Source organism: Hippoglossus stenolepis, chromosome 16, assembly GCF_022539355.2.
Source record: "Hippoglossus stenolepis isolate QCI-W04-F060 chromosome 16, HSTE1.2, whole genome shotgun sequence".
Classification (NCBI taxonomy): domain Eukaryota; kingdom Metazoa; phylum Chordata; class Actinopteri; order Pleuronectiformes; family Pleuronectidae; genus Hippoglossus; species Hippoglossus stenolepis.
Genome location: NC_061498.1, coordinates 15,116,396 through 15,136,856, shown reverse-complemented (window position 1 = coordinate 15,136,856; position 20,461 = coordinate 15,116,396). Strand labels below are relative to the sequence as shown.

Here is a 20,461-nt window from a genome sequence, read left to right as displayed (position 1 = left end):
TAAGTGAACATTTGTGCCAAACTTAAAATTATTCAATGAAGGCGTTCTTTATTATATAATAATAATGCGTTCACGAGGCAAAAAAGTTTGTGAGAAGTGACCCTTGCCGTCCAAATCCTAATAAGGTCATCCTTACAAATGTAATGAAATTCCCTATGGATGTTCTGTATAAGATATCAACTACTTACATCTAATAAGTTCATCTTTGACTCCAAGTGAATGTTTGGACCAAACTTAAACAACTTCCCTCAAGTTGTTCTTGAGATATTTACAAGAATGGGACAAACAGACAACCCAGAAACCTATTACCTCCGGTCACTGACTGTGGAGATATAAAGATCAAAGTGTTCATGTGCACGATCAGTTTTTGCATCCTTGAGATCAGATAATAATCATCTACTCATATAAATCAATCGACACAGTGGCATTTTCTGGTTAAATTTTTAATTAAAATACGAATTTATCCACAGATTAAAAATGAAAGGCAGAAAAAGCAAAATGCAGCTACAATCAGGCACCAATGATACATGTTATATCATATTTTTAACAATTGCGATAACGCAACAATAACATTATTTACTGATCATTGTTTAATATCTATTTATTCGACTGAAGACGGGCGGGCCGAGGCAGCCCGCCAAACACATTCATGGATTCTTCATTATAGATAACTGAGTAAAGACCAAAGCTGATCCTACCCCCCCTCCCCGATCCCAATTGATACTCCTCTCACTACCTCACAAGAGTTGAAAAAACAACAATAATTCAGTCATAAATCAAAAGTAAGAAGAAAGTGGTATTTAATATCAGACAAGCTAGCTGTTTGGGTGGAAGTTGATCAGCCACACACAAGTACTTTTTTTTTTTAGTATAACCATTAGCCCTGAAAAACAGACGACAAAGCTGGTGCAAATAAAACGAGATGAGCGTTGACGTGCTGAAACGACAGTGTGGGGCGGGGACACGAAGAGACACGGGTATGATATGAAAACGAGTGTAACGAGAGTTTAAGACATCCCACCATGGCAGTGGTGGACATGGCTTGGTGAGACAATCCGGCACTTGTGATTGGAGATTTCTTGAATAAGGGTGGGAGAGTGACTAAGGCAGGACACTTCATTCACACGACCACGACTGCAGTGCCGCTTTGAATCTACACCGCGTTAGAAAAACCAGAGAACGAGTGAATACTGCAGGCGCCCTCGGCACCCACAGAGAAGGGGGTAAACGGAAATGGGAGGACTGGGTCAGACGTGTACAGTCGGGTACAGTGGCTGAACCAGGTGGGGGGAAGAAGTAAACATCTTTGGAGCATGTTCTTTGTCCTTATCAAGCTGACATGAGTGTAGCAACACGTGTTCTCGATAAAATATGGCAACTTCTCCACCAGCTCATTTATTTTTAAGGTCTAGGTGATAAGAAAGTGGAGGTGTGAGACTCGTGACCTCTGGATCTCATAATGGGAGGAAACCCTGACATCCACAAGCACAGAGTGCGATTAAGGTAAAGAAGAACCCTGACACTGTACACACATGGGGGACGGTGACGTTAGACCCTGTTTAAGACTGCAGAGGACAGACACGACAGACGATGGCTCTACCAGCCTTCACACTCTACAACTGAAGGAGGGATTGAGTCATACAGACCACAATCATAGATTCACAATCGTAACACTTACTGTCCTCGTGCTGTCAGTATAGAAATCCATGATATTCATGCAGTATTAACATAAGAAACAAAAGAAACAGACCAATATTATTTTTCTAAACATAAAGAAATAGAATTGCAAGAAGAAGGTGATGAGAATTGGATCTGGCAGTTGATGTATTCATTTACATTGTACAGGGATGTAAACAGATTCATTTGTTAGCCTGACTGGCATGGCCCCCACATTTCTCCCTCCATCCTCAGTCTGTCCAGGAGCTCTCTTGCCTCTGTGATGTGATGCATGTTCAGCGGATGTAGACGTCCCTCCCCCACTCGTCCTGATTCTTGTTGTGGCTCATGTTGGCCCCTGTGTCCACAGGGTCCTGGCAGTAACGCTCCTTCAGCTTGGCTCGTCCGTGCGGCTGCGTCTGGCTCGGGATCGGAGGGTGGTTGAGGTTCTCCTGGTCCGGCTCGGCGCCCTCGTCCTCCCAGGATGCCTGTCTGCCGTGATGCTGCGCTAGGTGCAGGCGGCTGCCCCCGCTGCCTCGGTAAGGCTCGGGCTCCTCGTAGGGGTCAGTCTCAATGTCCATGCAGGAGTCACCGGCCTCGGTGTAGGCCGAGTCCCGGCTGCCCTGGGTCTCGGAGTCGAAGGTGTCCTGCCTTGAAAGGCCTCGGCCGCTGCTTCCTCGTGGCTGGCCACGGGAGGAGCGCAGGTACGTCTGCTGCTGCTGCTGCTGCTGAGGCTTTCCTCCCAGGTCTGTCTGAAAGTCATGTAGAGTGCCGCTCCCGCCGCAATCTGTCAGAGGCCCTTCTCGTTTCTGCTCGCCACGCCCCAGGTACGACCCCTGCAGCCAGCCACAGCCATGCCACACACGAAAAACCATGCAGAGACACAAACAACAGAGCAAAACCCAAGTGTCAGTCATTAGTCAGCAGGATTAGTAGGCAGGGTTTACAACACCGGCTTTATAAGGACCACAACTTGTTATATTAAAGGGATTCGTTACATGAAACATGTGACATCACACACACACGTTTGTACTTCTGTCTTAGTGAGGACAATCATTGACATATTACATTCCCTAGCCCCTTACCCTAACCTTAACCATCCAAACTAAATGCCTAACCCTAACCTGAACATAAATCTAAGCCTAACCCTAACACCAAGATTTAACCCTCAAACAGACCATTGAAAAATTGAGGACTGGTCAAAATGTCCTCACTTTCCAAAAATGTCCTCACACTGTAGGGTCTATGCTTAATAGATGCTTAATTAATGGCCCTCACAAAGATATAAGTACAGGAACACACACACACACACACACACACAATTTAACATACACACACTAACGTGCACTCAAATCCTCCACAGGACCAACACAAACACACAGTTATTCCACAAATTTGTCAAAACACAGTGTTGTCATGAATCACAAACCCAACCAGCAGACACTCCCAAGCAGTTATTCACCAAGCAGTGTCTACCACTACAGCAGTGCCACCTACTGGCTGAGTGGCCTCATGGCAGAGAAAAAAGCAGAACGATCACCATGACTACCAAGTGATTACGTAATTAATTTAACTCTGCGCTATGGGATGTTTATAGTGATGCACAGAGCTCAGTATATTCAATCAATTTAATGATTTTATGTCAATAAATAAATAATAATAATAAATTTGTTAGATTCTTTTGTTGACGTAAAAATAGTAGATGTTTTCAGGCATTCAGTGCAGCACTTGCCACTTCATTTCCATAATGTTGAAGACTTGAATATCTTTGACAGTATGGAACTCATCATAAGTGAGGACGAGCCAGGAATAACTTTCCAGTCGAGACAGCTCTGATTAGTGTTTTTGCTGTTAACAGTTAATACCAAACGATAATAAACTGGACAGTGTTAGCAACAGCCTCCACCAAACTCAGTGTTTCTGTTTGAAGAGGCGGACATGACTTGCTGTTTTCAGGGGCGGTACCATGGCAACACAGAGGAGGAGGACAGCAAACTGTATTCAGCCTCCCGGAGAAGAGAAAGTGCAGGAGAAAGGAGGCCACGGAGCAAAACAGGGCAGGGTTGGGGCAGCAGATGTCATTTCACTCTTGATTACAGTGAAACGGAGGGGGGTGGCCTCGGCAGGCAGAGGTATCGGTTATTCTTTAGGTCCAGTGTTGTTGGAGTTTGAGCTGCTCACACAGTTTTAGCAGGGAGAGAAACCAGCTACAATAAAGATGGTTTTGCTGGTTGGTGTTATGAAACTGGCTGTTCATGCGTGGGAAATCGGCTCATTTGTGTGTGAAATTCTTGCATAGATGTGTTTGTGCGAAGGTGCATCTGTGTTGTGTTTCTATATACAGCATAAACAGGCTTTAGATGCACCCCTCCTTCAGGGTAAAGAGAGCAGGCTGCAGGAGGTTGAGTCCCCCTTCCCCTCTCTCTCTCTTTCTCTCTCTCTCCACTGGACTTCAGAGAGCGTGTTCTGCCACTCTCGCATCATTGGCTACACCGTCCATTTCAGGCCACAGATCCATATTTCTGCGCAGGGAGGTGAGCACCTGTACCTGCAGGTTGGAGACGGGCTCGGGGGAGGCGGCCAGGGCTGCCGTGGCCATGGTGCGGTTGAGCAGGGGGTTGGGTGGGTTGCTGCTCGGGGGGTGCGTCGCCTTCCAGTAAGCCTCCAGGTAGTCGGCCAGGTGCTCGCAGGCGTCCTCCAGCTGGTTCTCGTCCAGGATGATGTCAAACAGCTCCTGCATGAAAATAATGTCGAACCAAAGTGAATAATTCTTCTCTGTTTAAGGCCAAATTATAGGAACTGATAGTTGTTTTGACACAAAATCGATGGTTTGCAAAGTAGAACTCACAGGAGGGCACTGAGCCAGTTTGTCTGCTGCCGCCGTCTGCACAGTTAGGTATTTAGCCTGAGACTTCCCTCTGGATTTAATGAGTCTCTGGAGAACCTGCAGGGAGAAAACAACACTGTGTCTCCTGATACAACTTTTATCCTTGATACTATACATGTGCACATTTGTTCAGCTATTAGTGTGATGTATGGTTTCATTTCTATCTTTATTCAAGAGTGTGGTCTTTCAGTTCGAGAGCAGGACTCCTGAAATTACAAATATATACCCTGCTTGTGCTTAGATTTCCTGGGCTCCAGTGTGCTTGAAGAAAAAACGAAGACACCTTCATGAAGCAGGACAAAAGGTCAACATGGAACGGCAATATCTCAAGGTCTTTACGATCTGGGAACATTGTTGCAAGCAACGAAAAAAACTAAACAGATGCCGCCCTGTATCTCTTCCTCTCATTAGATTAGCAGAAGAAACAAATCAGAGAGCTGAACCTGGAGCACTAGCAGGGTTTATCTGAGTGCGAGCACAGGGTTTTGAGTGAAAGTATTACATAATTTGAACGTGAAAGACCATGCTCTTGAATAAAAAAAACATTGTGTGGAGCAAGGTTTTGACGTGTAGGTCCATGTTTTGTTCGTAGCATTCTCAGCACAAGGACATGGGTGTCAGCGTTGCCAGATGTATGATAATTTTTGTATTTGTATGGTAATTTTGCCCTCTGTACGATCAATAATACCCAAATTCCCATAATGTACGATGACTTCATCTTTTAGTGACAGTGTTAGGAGTTCTCGTAATCAGCGTAGTAAAATATGGATCCTGCGTTTGTGTTTAAGCTTGTTGTGATGATATACATATGCGAATATGGGTAATATGGGTTTTTATGCATCTTTTCATAAAATGCATAGCAAATGTCAAGTCTTAACATTTGCTATGCATTTTATGAAAGTAGTATTTATCTTTTTATTGTTATTTTATTGTTATTTTTTTCTGGACTGTGACTCGTGTTCGATGATTTCCCACAAAATACCATCATTTTAAGCTTCTGGTGCGATTCAACATTTCCCATCTGGCAGCGCTGGCTGACAGGTGGTGGCAGCAATCCACCTACAAGTATAGCAGTGCACCAACAACAGCTACTTAACATGCACAATATCAACGGGAAAACATGCATGCAGGTTAGGTTTGTCATGGAGCACTGAATGAAAACATAGCTTTTGTCCACCGGGTTCCTACCTTAGGTGAGGCTATTTTGATATAGACAATGATGGGGGCGAGGGAGGTCTTCGCCAGCTGAGAGGGGTGGTTGATGGTGTCTGCATCCAGAGCGACCAGCTGGAGGGTGCGGGCCAGCTCAAAGATACGCTCGATCTCACTCTGCACCTCCGCTGAAGGCCGGGGAAACAGATAAGACACGTAAACACAGCGGAAAAAGTCAGATTTAGGATTACTCAAAACGTCTTTCTTTGAGGAGACACAGCACCGCATGTACATCAGCCACACTTCCTCTACTCTGTGAACAAGTACATAACCAACATGTTAGTACTTAGTCATGCATGTGGAGGTTTAAGGAAAAAACACTTCCAAGCGTATGAATTAGATCACAATTCAAAGTTCCATTTATGCACATAGCTAAATGGAGCAGTGTCGCATCCTCATTCTGTTGCCACCTCCTGACATTCAGGGTGAACCTCACGTGCTTGTAATCTTTTGTATTTCAAAGTTGCAGAAGGAAGGAGGCACTTAAGAATGAGATGCCTGTGGCACTTGGAATAACTAATAATAATAAGGGCACAATTTTTCACCATGTAAACAAAACAGCAACAAAAAAAGAAATAATCACCCTCATCAAACGAATGAAGTGGAGCATTAGTTTTGTTAGCACTAATTTGCACAGCAGTGATTATCAGGTGAGCCACTCAAGTCTGTGGACTGCTTGGGCGTTTTGTTTTCATTGTTCCTCGGCAACAGTCTATGTGAGCTTGTTATTCAGGATTTTGAGCACAGTTCCATGCGTTTTTTTTTTTATCAGCTCTGTCGACGTGTAAGGAGAGAGATTAAAAAACTGGAAAACCAGAGTGCTCTGCGCCTGTCTCGTCAAACCTCAGCGCCTCCAACCCGGCAGCAGAGAGAGATAACATGGGTAAGGCAATCTGCAGAGAAACAGGGACCTGCAGCCTCCAGAGGGCTTGAGAATAGAAGCTGGAGGGGAAAAAACGAGCTTTTGTAGAGTGATAGCAAACTTAAACTTCAACTCGTTTATAGAAATGGCAGCCACAAAGACTCGGACTTTGGAAATCTGGAGTTTTTTGGGCAGTTTTGGGGAAGCAGCTTTCTATATGCACCAAAGGTTTGGAACATCTCCCACCTCAGATCTCCCACCTCAAGCTACTTCATTTAAAAGTTTCAAGAAACAACTCAAGACTTATTTCTATGAACTTGCTTTTAATAAATTTAATCTTTTGTTTTGTAACACCATTGTCTTTATTCAATTTTTACACCTTTTGCCTTTTTTTTCTCGTAAGTCTTTGTTAGGTCTACGTTAGAGTTCTTATTGATCTATCTTATATCATGTCTTTGATTTTATTGTGAAGCACTTTGAGCTGCATTTTATATATGAAAGGTTCTGTATAAATAAAATGTATTATTATTACACACATACAGTATAGGCATAACACTGCAGAGCGGTGTGGAAAGTACTGGCTCCTCTCTGCACAGAGAAGCAGAGCAGCTAGCAGCCGCCCTGCTGCCCTCCCACGGATCTGTTCCCGCTTTGCATTTGCAATTCTTTCCTTTTTGTTCGAGACTACAGGCTGTCACACAGATCTATGAGGAACAGAGAAACTGACAGACAAGCAGACAGGCAGACAAACAATGTATGAGCAGATGATGAATATAGTGAGGAGAAGAGAAGGGAAGAGGGAAGAGGAGAGAGGCTTCAGCGTTTTGTGGTCGAAAGGAAAGCATACGTACCCAGTACGTCTGAATCAAAAGAGAGTGGGGGAGGATGGGTGGACGGAGGGAAAAGGGAGAGGATGGGCAAAGGGCAGAAAAGACAGGATGAAGAGAGAAAGGAGATCAGACTCTGGCAGTGAGGGCGGGAATAAAAGGGAAAATCTTGACATTTTCAGGTACAATGTTGGTTTAGGTTACACGCTCTGTTCATCCTTATCAAAAAGGAACAACATTACGTCAACTACAAGTCGCCCTCAAAATCATTCCCTATAAATTATAAAGTGAAATCATAAGTTATTTTAATGGCTGAAAGAGCAACTCAACATCCCCCTGAAATCTTTCTGCTGACCTCCAGTGGTTGCATTTCTTACTTTATACAGTTTTTAAAAAATTGATTGATGTTTTACCCTTTGATTTGATTTTTTTTCATCTTTTTATGCTTCTACTATTTCTGTAAAACACAAAAATGACCTCTGTGTATGATAACGCACCATACACATAAATATGCCTTTACTGCCATTATGTAAATCACTGTTCGGTGTAGAGTATGTATATAAAGATGGACGACATCTATCTATCTATCTATCTATCTATCTATCTATCTATCTATCTATCTATCTATCTATCTATCTATCCAGCAATATAGATACGAAACACAGAGAGAAACATTGTTCAATGAATGTTCAGCAACATGACATGATGAACAGAAATGTTTTCCTTCTGACTGATCTCCACTGTAAACATCTATCGTTCACTTTATCATCCATCAAATAACTAAATGGTATGAGTGAAACACGTCGCCTCACCCAGGCTGGAGCGGGTACTGGAGCGCTCAATGATGGTGTGTTTGCTGGGGTTGTTGAGGACGGAGCGTTTGGCCAGGGAGATGTCGGCTGTCACCCGTGTGATGGCTATCCTGAAACAGTGATACGGTGCAGTACAGTGATCAGTTGTTTGCTGGCATAGGAAAGAAAAAAAGAAAAAGAAAAAACAGTCGCTATGGAAACACTTTCTTACCTGCCCTCGAACTTGTGTTTCAGAAAGTCAAAGAGCGCTTTCTGCATCATGTCTGTCACCTAAAGATGAGGAAAAAGACCACAAACAATTGAAACTAAATTAGATTTAAAACTAGAGTTACCCCGCTGCAGTTGAGTCCAAGTTAGAACCTAAAGGCAGACTTGAGATATCATGTTCAAGAGGCCAAAAATCAGTTTTGTGTTAACTTTGACCTTTGACTAACAAAATCTAATCAGTTAATCTTTGAGTCCAACTGAACATTTGTACAAAATTTGTACAATTTCCCTAGAGATATTTTGAAGGTGTTGGGTTCACAAGGGGAAAATGTGATATGTGAGGTCTCAGTAACCTTGACCTCTGATCTTTGACCACCAAAGTCGATTCCCTTCATCCTCGAGTCCAACTCAACATTTGTACAAACTTCAAGAAACTCCCTCAAGGCGTTTTTTGAAATATTAGGTTCACAAGAACGGGATGGACAGACAACCCGCGGAGCCATAACAAGCACATGTTGCTGAGGGTGTTTTCACCTCGTAGCCTTTGAGTGACGGCCCGACCAGGATGATGGGTCTCATGGAGGGAACCACGTCGTACGGTGGGACATGCTCCATCTGAGCAAGGAAAAGAAAGCAAAGACACAGCGGTGAGTAACGTCGCCATGTTGCATTTGAAACGTACACTCACAGTGAAACACACACAGAAATCAACATTACCGCAAAAAAAGCCCCCCCACACACACACACACACACACACACACACAACCCCGGTCCTCCTTCAGCTCTCTGACTGATGGACGGTGACTTTCAGTTCAGACGCCAGAGTCCATGAGTTTTATTGACTTCCTATGAATCATCCTAAGGATCAATTTCTCACTGAAAGCCCTCGCTACTCTATTTCTTATTCTGCAGCCTCACATAATTAAAGTGTCCATAATTAAAGCAGACGCCGGGATGTCAGGGGAGCTCCTGTGAACGTCTCCTGCTGCTCCAACACACACGTCAGACTTCACACTTTTTGTATGAATCAGCGTCACAAATAAAATTGTCACATTATCATTGCCAGGAATTTCTGACATGAGATATTTTATTATTCCAACCATTTATGCTTAAAACAGAACAAAAAATAGTCTCCAAAATATAATCTGATGTTCACCTACACTTCACCTACGCATTTTTTTAAAGTTTTTAATAATAAAACTAAACAGAAATGTTTTTTTTCTTAAATTAAAAACTTAAAAAAAAACTTCCTGGGAATGCAGTAGTATGTTGCTTTGCTCAACCCATTTACACCAAAAACAGAAAAACCTATAGCTGACACAGAGACTTCTACAGAACACCCACACACCGGCTTATTGCAGCACATGAACCTTTGGCTCATCTGTATGTTAGGAATCATGAAAGCAATGATTCATCTATAAGGACTCCATAAGCATCTGTCGTCTGTAGAAATCGACTGTTCCTCACTGAGACTGGGGGGGGAAAACAGTCACACGTCCTACATACACACTGACACTGTGAAACTGGATGTATTTTTTTTTTGTTCAGATCCGTATTCCAAGCACGCCCCCTCCTCCCTGTGTGCGCACTGTACAGCTCTTCAGGCAGGAGATAGTGCTGGAGTGGCACCGTTCCACTACATTACGTTACATAAAGCACAGCAACGGAAGCTCATTTCACCTCATTTGTATTCACAGAGGCTAAAAATACATATTTTAAAAGTTTCCAAATGGCTCTTGTCTCTAAAGGGGCAGCGATGAAGTGCTGCACATAACAATAGTGCCCATTGGTCTTGAATAACACGTGCACGGCTTAGTGCGGTGAGCAACAGGGAGGGTGGCGTATGTAATACAGTGTTACATGTTGATTCTGTTTCACCATTTTCTGTCAGTCCGTACAATCAGTGTTTTGTATTGGACTCGTATAACAGTCATATTTACAGTAAATAAAATACATTGCATTTACTAAAGAACTATAACTAAGAACATAATTTGTGTGGAAAATTTATGATTTTGTTCTAGTCAAATAAAAGCATTGGACTCAAAATGATGAGCATTGGTTTGACATGTAAATTGTAAACATCTTAATATATCTTCCACAATATATCCATATTTAATACTAAAAACATTAAAATCAATGGAATGAACTAGGGTTTGACTTTCAAACATGGAATTTTAAATCAATATTTACGACATACCATTTTGAAAATTTAAAAAATGTCTAATATTATCAATATATAATAGCAAAATAATAAAGTTAAGATATTCTTCAGAGTTGCTCTCTTTGCATTAAATTTATTATAACATTTTTAGTAAAATATATATTAATAATACTTTAGGAAATGTTTTTACTTATTAATATTAACATAATGCTTTGATAACTATTGGGAAAAAATCCTTTAAATGTGATTCATGTTGCAATGAGAAGCATAAAAACAGCTGATTGCAGGCGACTGTCACTCAAATCAACAGTCGTGAATGGCGATGAAAGCCCGTCAGGATGCATTACTGTTACACTCTGACTAACAGGGTCTGAGACGCACGTGCACCTGCATCTTCACACCGACAGCTGCGATACGAGCTCTCGGTAAATGGTCCTGCGAGCACCTTGGTTTTAATGGGTCCACACGAGCATGAAGACATGTGTGTGAAAGTAATATTCTGATTTCTTTCCACCACAAGAAGGAAAAAACGTGAAACAACAGAGGACGAACAGAGGACGAAGAGTGAAGAGTAGAAATGTTAGAGGTTAGTTCACACTCACCGACTTCTGTTTCTGTTTAGCTGGGCCACCTAAAGTATCATTCCACACAAAAGCCAGAAGAGAAAAAAAAAAGAGAAGCACAAAACACAAAAGCACATTCAGTTATTGACAGGTTAGGATTGGGGGGGAGGGGGGGTGAGAGAGTAGCTGTTTATTGATTAAAACAGAGTTCATACTGACGCCCTCCTCTGTGGCTTCATTTTAAAATAGATCCAGACTGATACGCAGCAGCAGCAGCAGCGGCAGCAGCCATTTCAGAGTCTGTCAGTTAGTTCAACGCCTCTCCCCGGCTGACAAGCACAGAAAACAAATATCCAAACACATCTCAGCGGAACCATCATGACTGGAGCCTTCAGAGGCCGAACAGTGTTAGGGCTCAGGAGCCACAGTGGCAGCAGCAGTTGGGAGTTAGTGAGAGGTGGAGAGAGGGAGGAGAGATTAGACCTGACCACACCGGGAGAGTAAGGGGGAGCAAGTGCGGGAGGGGAGAGGAGGGAGCCTGGCGGGGCATGCGACGTGTCCTGGGCCCCTTGTGTTACCTTCTTAAAGAAGGGCAGTCGGTGGGCGTTGGCCTGAGGGGACGTTACGCTGCCTGACATGCCCTTGGAGGAGCGAGGGTCACCCCCCAGGGACTCAGGGGGCTCCTCAGCATCCAGGTCGAGGGGGTCAACGTCAAAGGTCACAGTGGATATGTCCATGTTAGCTGATCAGGAACGAGGGCGGGCGGGCGAGAGAGAGAGAGAGAGAGAGAGAGAGAGAGAGAGAGAGAGAGAGAGAGAGAGAGAGAGAGAGAGAGAGAGAGAGAGAGAGAGAGAAGATGAAAAGGAGGAGCGAGAGGAGAGGGCAAGATAAGGTGAAGTGGAAGAGAGTTGAGAAGAAAACAGAGGAGAAATTTAAAAAAATGAGGGGTGGGAGTAAATAGAAGAAAGAATGTGAGATGCATCCAGAAAGAAGCATGGAGGAAACTGCAAGAGATGGCACAAGCTAAAACTGAAACACATTTAAACTGGAAATAACAGCGACAAGAGATTGAAAAAGGAAACGTCAGATTCATCACGAAGCGAGGCAATGATAACGGGAAGAGCAGAGCAGGAAGTGAGTTCCCTGTGACAGGAGAGCAACAAAACCCCATGTGTAGAGGTGGAAGAAGTGAGGTAAGGGAGTGGCTGCAGAGGAAACTGGGAGGAAGCAGGACGAGATGGGAGAGAAGGAAGCTGAGAGGGGAAGCTGCGACTGGGAGTCGAGTGTCTGTCGGGATTGTCCTTGGTGGGTGAAGCGGATGTGGTTGGTCCTAGGGGACCGTGGACTCGGCCAGCAGGTGTCTTAAGGAAATTACACTTGTTTGATTCTTTTGTATTTGCTAAGAGTTAGATGAGATGATCAATACCACTTTAATGATAAAAGTCAATATGTAGCTGGAGCCAGCAGTAGATTAGCTTAGTTTAGCACAAGGACTTTCACACCTTGTTCTTTGTAACAATTGATCAGTTAGTTTCACATTGTGCTCCAAAGAATTTTGTAAGACACAAGTAAACGTCATGTCTTCATCGCCTACGTAGGCTGTGTCTACCTATACTTGACACAGGTTTGTAGACTGGCGTGCGTCTGGGTCTGACCTCAGCGTGTTGTCAATTCGGCTGTTGTCTTCGCTAACTTTCCGCCTTTTCGTTTAAATGTAGAAAATGAATGAATCGGTTTCGTAGCCAGTGAAATATCATTCCGATATACTACCAGCAGAATGAACGTCATCGTAGTTCAAACATCACATCTTGTGGAGGTGTAGACTGAAAGTAATCCTTAGAGCCGCTTCCACTTCCTACTGTTCCCTGCCGTCTCAACTTCCTGCAATTGGTCCAAAGGTCCAAACAATTAAAAAACGTAATTTTCACACTGCAAACGACCCAAAGCCATCGATCACTTTGATCCGGACCGAGACCACCTTTTTTTGGTCAGAATAAATTTTGGTGCGTTGGTCTGAGGCAACTTTCACACACATGTAGTTTTGACCTAACTGAAAAGTTTGGACAAAACAAGCTAGGTGTGAAAGCGCCCTGAGACAGTAACAAAATGTACCTACCAGCACCTTTAAACCTTACTAATAAACATGTTATATCTGTATGTATGTTTATATGTAACACAGAAAAGCACATGACGCCCTGTAAAATGGCAAACGGTAGGTTTAGCACGCATTTAGAGATAACGTGTTAATTAGTGAGTGTTGGAGGCGCTGGTAAGAAGATTGTATTGCTTTTTGAAAGAGCCATGCTTACAGTTCCCTTTGTTGTTCAGTCTTTGTGCTCAGCTAAGCCGTATCTTTATTTAACGGACAGATGTGAGAGTGCTAACGATTGTCTCGTCGCACTCCCTCACCAGGAGACGAGCAAGTGTATTTCTCAAAATGTTTGCTTTCAGTCAGATCAGCCGCTCAGAATGTACCAGGCGAGCTCGGACGGATGCGGTTTCTATTATACAAGTATTAGGTTCAGTTCAGTGGCTCTATTTGATTAATGAAACCCCCTAAAGTCAATACAAACTGTTTATTTTTGCACTTCCCTCTCTCCTGCTGTCTCTCTGAACATCAAGCAGACGTTCTGTGTAGTCCTGGTGATGCACGCACGCACGCACACACACACACACGTACACAACACAGGCATACTTATCAAGTTTAATGAGTGCAGTCCATTCTCGGCTCTATTTCAGTCCTGACAGACCTCTCAAGACCTCTCTCACTTCACACGGCGAGCCACTGAGACGCGGCGTGATTCATCATCATGCCCAACTAACTAGCCAATTAAAATCTTCATCTAAATATCAGCGCGCTCATCTCGCACGCTCTCTCTTTTTCCTCTCTGACAGGATTGCACGAGCGCCCACACAAACACGCGCACGCAGTCACTATTTCGCCACTTGATAGGGAGACCCCTGTGACCTCACCTGTGCCAGGAGGGGTGGGCCTGCGGGTTCCCGTGGCAACGTCCAGACTGGAGCTTCCTCCAGATTTACTGAAATGTGAAAACAGACATGCAGAAATTATTACTCGGTACAAATTACATGGTGCTCATAGTCTTTAACTTGCATATGGTTTGTTTGAAAGTTGCGGCATGAAATAAGTTCGATTTATTGATTGTTTGATTGTTAATTGATGTCACAAGCAAGAAATTGTTAGTTGTATTTTTGCAGTGGACACTGATATGTAGTAAACAAGGTGCTGTTGTGACCTCTGGTATTAAATAGTAAAGAGAAAAAAATGTCACATAAGTGTGAATGAGCTGTTGTGCTTTAAGTGCATTCACTAGAAATTGTAATTCTGACCCCTACGGTTACTGTGGTGTTGATTTTGTAATACAGATATTAATAATTGAAAGATACAATGCATTCTTTTTTTCCTTTTTTTCCTAAACACAGCCCGAGACTACAGAGACATGAAGTATATGTGCACGCTTTATTTGCGTAGTGGAATACAGTGACTCACTGCAGTGCTTTTGTCTATTTCCGGATGTTTTACATTGCCTAGCGGCTGAAGTGTGACTCAGTTTTGACCTGTTTTAAACGGTGTGGTTATTTGTGCTGCTGATACTGTAGATTCAGAGGGCTTTTTTTTTTTTATGGTCACCTGGAGCTGAGTCGGTTCTGTCTCATCCTTTGCTCCTGCAGCAGACGGGTGTTCTCCAGTTTGACCGGGCTGGGGATGAAGCCCACCTCACAACCTTCCTTCACCAGACGCCCGATCCACCAGTCGTTGTTGTACTTCTGCACAGGGAACAGAGACGCCAGACGTCAGCAATGACGCGCCTGCATTTTCCTGCTCACATATATTACCACTCAGCAGCAACCAGTGCCTCTATTCACACTATATATACACTATAATGACACTATAATAATAACTTAATTTGTATGGCACTTATCTGAAAAAGGTTACAAAGTGCTGTCTTTGTGCTGCATATACAGTAAGACTGTATAAGACAGCACAGAGCACAAATGCTTCCAAAGTACATTATGGCACACTTTCTTGCAAGACATTTTTTATATGCATAACAATTTTGCCGACAAAAGTACAATTATGTCCCACAAACAAACAAAATCGTTTGGTAATGTTAAGATGAATTGATAAATTCTTCCGTTCACTACCTTGGTGGTTATGTTTACACCTGTCTCTTTTTTTGTTGGTTGATTTGTATGTTTGTTTAATTTTTGGTAAGTTCAAACCTCTTTAATGTGCAGGAAGTCTTTGGCTTCAAACGATATGGCCATGCCCTGCACAGGAACGTCATCGCTGGGGCCGGGGTTGTAACCGACATTTGTCCGCACAGCAAACGCCACTGGTTTGGTCTGAAGCAGTGACGAAGAAGACAGCTATTAGCAACAGCTCGCCAAAAACATCAGAGTGAGCTGCTGACCTCCCGTCGAGAAAAAAAAATAGACACTGATGCAAAGATTATGCAGCAATAATGTAAATTAAACAAAAACTAACTACAACAGCTTCTTTCTGACCTTTGCTTTCTCGAGTGTGGCGAGCGCCTGTCTGTCAGCCTCCTTCCTCAGAGCCTCTGGGTCCTCCTCCAGGGACACGTCTGAGTCCGACGGCCGGCTGGTGTAGGAGTCTGCCGAGCCCTGAAATGCATATTGAGAGGTGAGGAGCGAAGAAAGGACAACAGTGCACAGCAGGTATAAAAATCAACCCCTGAAGGGAACACAAACAGGAAGGGGACACTCAGTGTGGTCTGGGTATGAAAACCTGTTTGCTCATCTTAAGGTATTCCCGATGTTCTCCTGCTCCTTTTCGCCTTGACTATGAAGAGGAGAGGTTGCGCCTCAGCCTTTCAGCAATCTGTTTGCGGTCAAGATGTCAAGACTGTCTAATGAAGCGTAACCTACATACAGTACAGTACACAAAAGGGGCCTTGGCCTTCATATTGCATGAAAGCTGACCCTGTGTAATTTGAGGTGGGGAGGATGCATCGACAACAGGTCCACGTTCGCGCCGCAGCTTCAGAGAGGCCGAGGTGTTAACTGGGTTCGCACAGGTAGAACACATCAGCGTGTGGGGGGGTGTCGAGTGGAAACAGAAAGATTTGGAGAGAGAGAGAGAAAAAATGGCCCGAGGACTGTTTATAACATTAGTGTGGATATAAATTTCTCATGAAGTGGCTACAGTTTCCAACATATCCACCACTCATGCACGGTAACTTGACTCTCTCCCGGTGACCCCTCATGCAGACAGCCATAGCACAATAAAAACCCGAGCCTCCGGTGAGCCTGCGGCGTCGGCCTACTGTACTCTCCTGCTGCAGCGAGGGAGGCAGCCTGAACTTCTGAAGTGTTTGAGTGTTCAATTTATATAACAATCCCACTTGTTCTCTTCTTGCTGTGTTTTTTTTTTCCCCCCTCCGTCTTTGAGCCGACAGGCAGCCTGCCGCTTTGTAGGAGGTGCCGACAAGAATGCGGACAGCTGAATGTGCCAGGCAGAAGAAGTGAGTCACTAGGTGTGGGCTTTTAAAATAGAGGTGAGAATACACAAAGATGACACACGCCATATGTGATGATGATAAAAAAAAATCCCTGAACGTGTGTAGTCAGAAAAATGCTCAATGAGTGAGTGCAACAGACTCTCTCGGTTTAGGGCTGGATAATGAAACCATAATACCCAAGTTTCTGATATTGAAACAACATTTTAAATTCCTTATAGGGGAAGAGAAACATGTTTTCACCCTTTTTCATTCAAATAAATATGTCAAATTTGCACAAAATGAGTTTGGTAAAATAAAAATTACAGTCAAATATATTATAATCTATAACAATTGAGAGGATTTCTTTATTAGGACGAGGGAATATTTGATTGAACGAAAGTGAACATCCTCTGGAATCGAGTATTGTGGGTAATAAAGATGCCAGGAAATATATTGTTGTATTGTACATATATTGTTCTGCTTTTTAAGGCGGGAGTGGGTTGCTAAATAGGTAGCACACTTTTTCAAGTAATGAGATTTAATGACATTTTGTGGATGATGTGGATCCTGACCAGGGGGCAGATCCAGGTATTTTTTTTACTTTCTTTAACATTGTAAGATTTTCAACTTTATTGTTGATTTCTCAGAGAATAATTCATGCATATTTATGAAAAGAAAAATCAAACACGTTATGGGGACTGATATTTATGAGCGCGGATCCAAATAAAAATCTGGAACGAGTGAATTTAAATATAGTTTGACAAGGGGACTTTTGGGCCTCGGTGGAGGCAGACGGCAAAATTCCACAACATTGCACATTATTAAACCAAACACGAAAATGTATCAAAAGTGCTTTGTACCATTAATCAAACACAAACCTGTGAAGAGAACTAGAATTAGAGTTGACCTGCAGGTACCAGAGTGAAAAGCTCAAGCACCTGTGCGGTTGTCAGTGTTTACATGTGCAGCTGTGTGTGATTAACGCTCCTCTACGCTTTGATTCCTGTCAGTGCGTCTGTGTATGATCTCCAATGAATGGGCAAACACGAATGTTGATTCTGGCTCTGCCACCTGTCGCATCGCGGCGCTCTGTGACTTGGCAACGGAACACCGAGAGCAGAGACACTCCCTGTTGCCAAGGTGACGGCTTGCTTATACGCCTCGCATCCTCAGGCATTCACAGAGCATCCCAACTTCCTGATTCATTTACTCAAACTCGAGCGCAGACCGCGGCGTGCCTGCATCCCACTCGAGCAGGAAGAACCATCCTGTGAGTGGCACGCAGAGTCTAATGAGGACGGTAAACAGCCGCCCCCACCCAGCAGCTCTGAGTCATCCCCTGAACCGCACAGGTGCATCCTGACACCGAGGACAGACTCAGCGAAGGTTGAGACACCTCGCTCAGGAAACCCCCGGTGAAACCACCACAATGTGACCACCCGGCTCGCTGCGAGAGGTCGGTGATGCAGCAAAATATAATATAGAGCGAGAGAGAGAGTGGGAGGGATGGGCGATGACTCCGTGTGTGTCTGTGCATGTGTATATTTGTGTGTGGACAAATGCTTGTGTCTCTGAGTCACTGTTACACTCCATTCACGTCACACACAACTCCGAAAATAAAAAAGGGAAAGAAAAAAAGAGAAGCATGAGCACGGATACAACAGTACTTAAAAGAATAATAGAAACGGTGATGGTGGATGAAAATAGCAACTGATCAATAACCTCTCTGCACGCTCTCTACCCTGAAACTCTACAGAGGACTGAGAGAACAACTGGACACATTCACTCTACCTTTTCATTTCTAACAGTCTCCTTCCTCCCCTCTTCTTCTTCTTCTTCTTCTTCTTCTTCTCCTCCTCTCATGTCACTGGGTTGTGTCTCTAATTTAGCTCCTTGCTTCACTTCACATACAGCTCCTGTTCAAAATAGCTACATGCCACCTGATGGCGGAGCCGCTTTCCTATTGGCAGTGCCAGACTCGAGACCCCCACAAGTGTCATAGTAACCATCTCTGCTGCTTATTCCAGGCAGCCGGCGAGAGCTGCATCAGGAGGGAGTCGGACAGAAGATAGAGTGATCAATAGCAAATAAAATGCCCTGAGGGGAAATCAGCGGCGGGGGGGGGGAAATGGCATAAAAGCTTTACAACAGGTGATCAATAAGCTATTTTCTTACACAGTGTTTGTTAAATCAGCTTTGTATCAACACGGTACATCAAGACAGTAAAGTCTTTGGCTGGTTACCAATGACAACAACAGAGCTGAAACTTTTTTCTATATTTAGTTGGTAAAAATCCAAACTAAACTGCACGGGAGGTAAGGAAAACAAAAAAGAAAAAGGTGCAGGATGCAAGGCTCTGTAATTATCAGGAAAATGAAGCCTCTGCGTTTCTCCTCTGTTTTCTGCAGATTGGCCGCCACCGTGATAAATCGACACCTTAGCATTGATAATGAATAAATGGAGGTGGGGAAAAAAAGAGCCACAGAACGGACGGGGAGGCGTCAGGGAGTTGGGGGAAATGGAATAGTGAGCACGGGTGGGATGGCAAAAGACAAGCGCTTTGAATAATGAGGTTTGAAAAGAGTCGCCCTGCAGCAAGGGAGCGAGTTAACGTCGTTTCTCCAGATGAGAGGCTGCATCCTTTGTAAAGAGTTTCAGGAAAAAGGGAAAGTAGAAAAAAAGAGAGGCAATAAAGAAGATTTGCTTTTGGAATCGGCATAAAGCTTATTATTAAGGAGTGTACACATATTGATTTGGCGTTGACATCTTTGTAGTTTGATGCTCATTGATCCTTTTTAACATCTTCGGGAAAACACAAGAAACGATCCGCCGTCTTCCTCATGCCGCAAGACAGCTCACAGGTCAAACATTTTAATCTGCTTCTGCCACAGACAACAGGAACATCGCAGCAGGTGTTGTCAGGCTTCACAATGTGTGACTAAGAAGTGATTACCATCTGAGAGCTAACACATACTTCCAAGCCCTGCCCGGGTAATTAAACAGATAAAAATATCTGCATGTACTTATCAGCTCAGATGATGTGAAAATATAAAAAAAGAAGAGGAAGACAGGAAAGCGAGAGCATCAAATATCCTTTTCCTATTTGGATTATCGCGCTGTGTCTCCTCGGGTCTCGCTTATCAAACATTTCAGGGAAGAAGAACAAAACAGCTCATCTCTCTCCAGCTGGAAGCCAATCAGAATGCATTAGTAGCCGAGCCGGAGCTCTGCTGTATATTCAGATCACATCCAGTGTGAGTGTGATTAGCTCAGTAAGCACAGGTACAGGGAGAAACTCACAGGAGAGGCAGATGTACAAACTGAGGCTTCACAAAGGACAGATTTCCTGTCTGAAGCTCATGGCCGGTGGCACTAAATGGCTATATTCCTTTCCTCTGTCACAGCAGCGTCATGGCAACCAGCTGGATGGTGTGTGTCAGTGTGTGTGTGTGTACGTGTGTGTGTTGATGAAAGTTGAGTCATGGTCCGACCTCACCAGAAATTCCCATTTTCTCAAACAAGCAACAAGGGAATCAAATAACGTCATTATTTTTTAGCGAAAGAAAATCCCCAAAAGTGAAAAAAAGACTTAATAGTTCAAGACAATGCCACGTTTTACAGATCAATACCTGATTTGTGTAATATAAATATGTTCTCCAACAAGCAAAATACGACATAAACTTATAAAATCAACATCTGATATCTGATCAAAAGGTTCATACACTTGATATTTAATATGCTACAGACATGTTTTGAACACCCAGCGATGCAAATCAAAACTCCTCTAT

The 20,461-nt window shown here is 43.5% G+C and overlaps 2 protein-coding genes across 7 annotated transcripts in view; both read right to left on the bottom strand.

Moving 5' to 3' along the window:
- Positions 1-427: 427 nt before the first annotated feature.
- On the bottom strand, positions 428-2,787 carry LOC118122953 (voltage-dependent L-type calcium channel subunit beta-1-like). Its single transcript, XM_035179939.2, has one exon. It carries the CDS (start codon positions 2,571-2,573, stop codon positions 1,953-1,955), a length of 621 nt encoding a protein of 206 aa, XP_035035830.1. The 5' UTR covers positions 2,574-2,787; the 3' UTR covers positions 428-1,952.
- Positions 2,788-2,924: 137 nt separating this feature from the next.
- Positions 2,925-20,461, bottom strand: part of cacnb1 (calcium channel, voltage-dependent, beta 1 subunit) — a 29,688-nt gene continuing 12,151 nt past the window's right edge. For 2 of the 6 annotated variants that reach the window (XM_035179912.2, XM_035179916.2), the window contains 12 exons: positions 15,718-15,837; positions 15,433-15,555; positions 14,840-14,976; positions 14,161-14,228; positions 11,766-11,929; positions 8,998-9,078; positions 8,468-8,526; positions 8,257-8,366; positions 7,469-7,477; positions 5,732-5,883; positions 4,505-4,600; positions 2,925-4,390 (listed from right to left, as the gene is read on the bottom strand). In XM_035179912.2, coding sequence (XP_035035803.2) covers positions 4,109-4,390; positions 4,505-4,600; positions 5,732-5,883; positions 7,469-7,477; positions 8,257-8,366; positions 8,468-8,526; positions 8,998-9,078; positions 11,766-11,929; positions 14,161-14,228; positions 14,840-14,976; positions 15,433-15,555; positions 15,718-15,837 — 1,401 coding nt within the window. In that variant the 3' untranslated portion in view covers positions 2,925-4,108. Of the gene's footprint in view, positions 4,391-4,504; positions 4,601-5,731; positions 5,884-7,468; positions 7,478-8,256; positions 8,367-8,467; positions 8,527-8,997; positions 9,079-11,226; positions 11,256-11,765; positions 11,930-14,160; positions 14,229-14,839; positions 14,977-15,432; positions 15,556-15,717; positions 15,838-18,464; positions 18,560-20,461 lie in introns of those variants that run through there. The other 4 variants (XM_035179914.2, XM_035179915.2, XM_035179917.2 and 1 more) reach the window with 4 other exon arrangements.

What these genes read in the sequence shown, in the direction of transcription:
- LOC118122953 (XM_035179939.2), bottom strand. Translation starts at nt 2,573, where the DNA reads ATGACTGACACTTGGGTTTTGCTCTGTTGTTTGTGTCTCTGCATGGTT.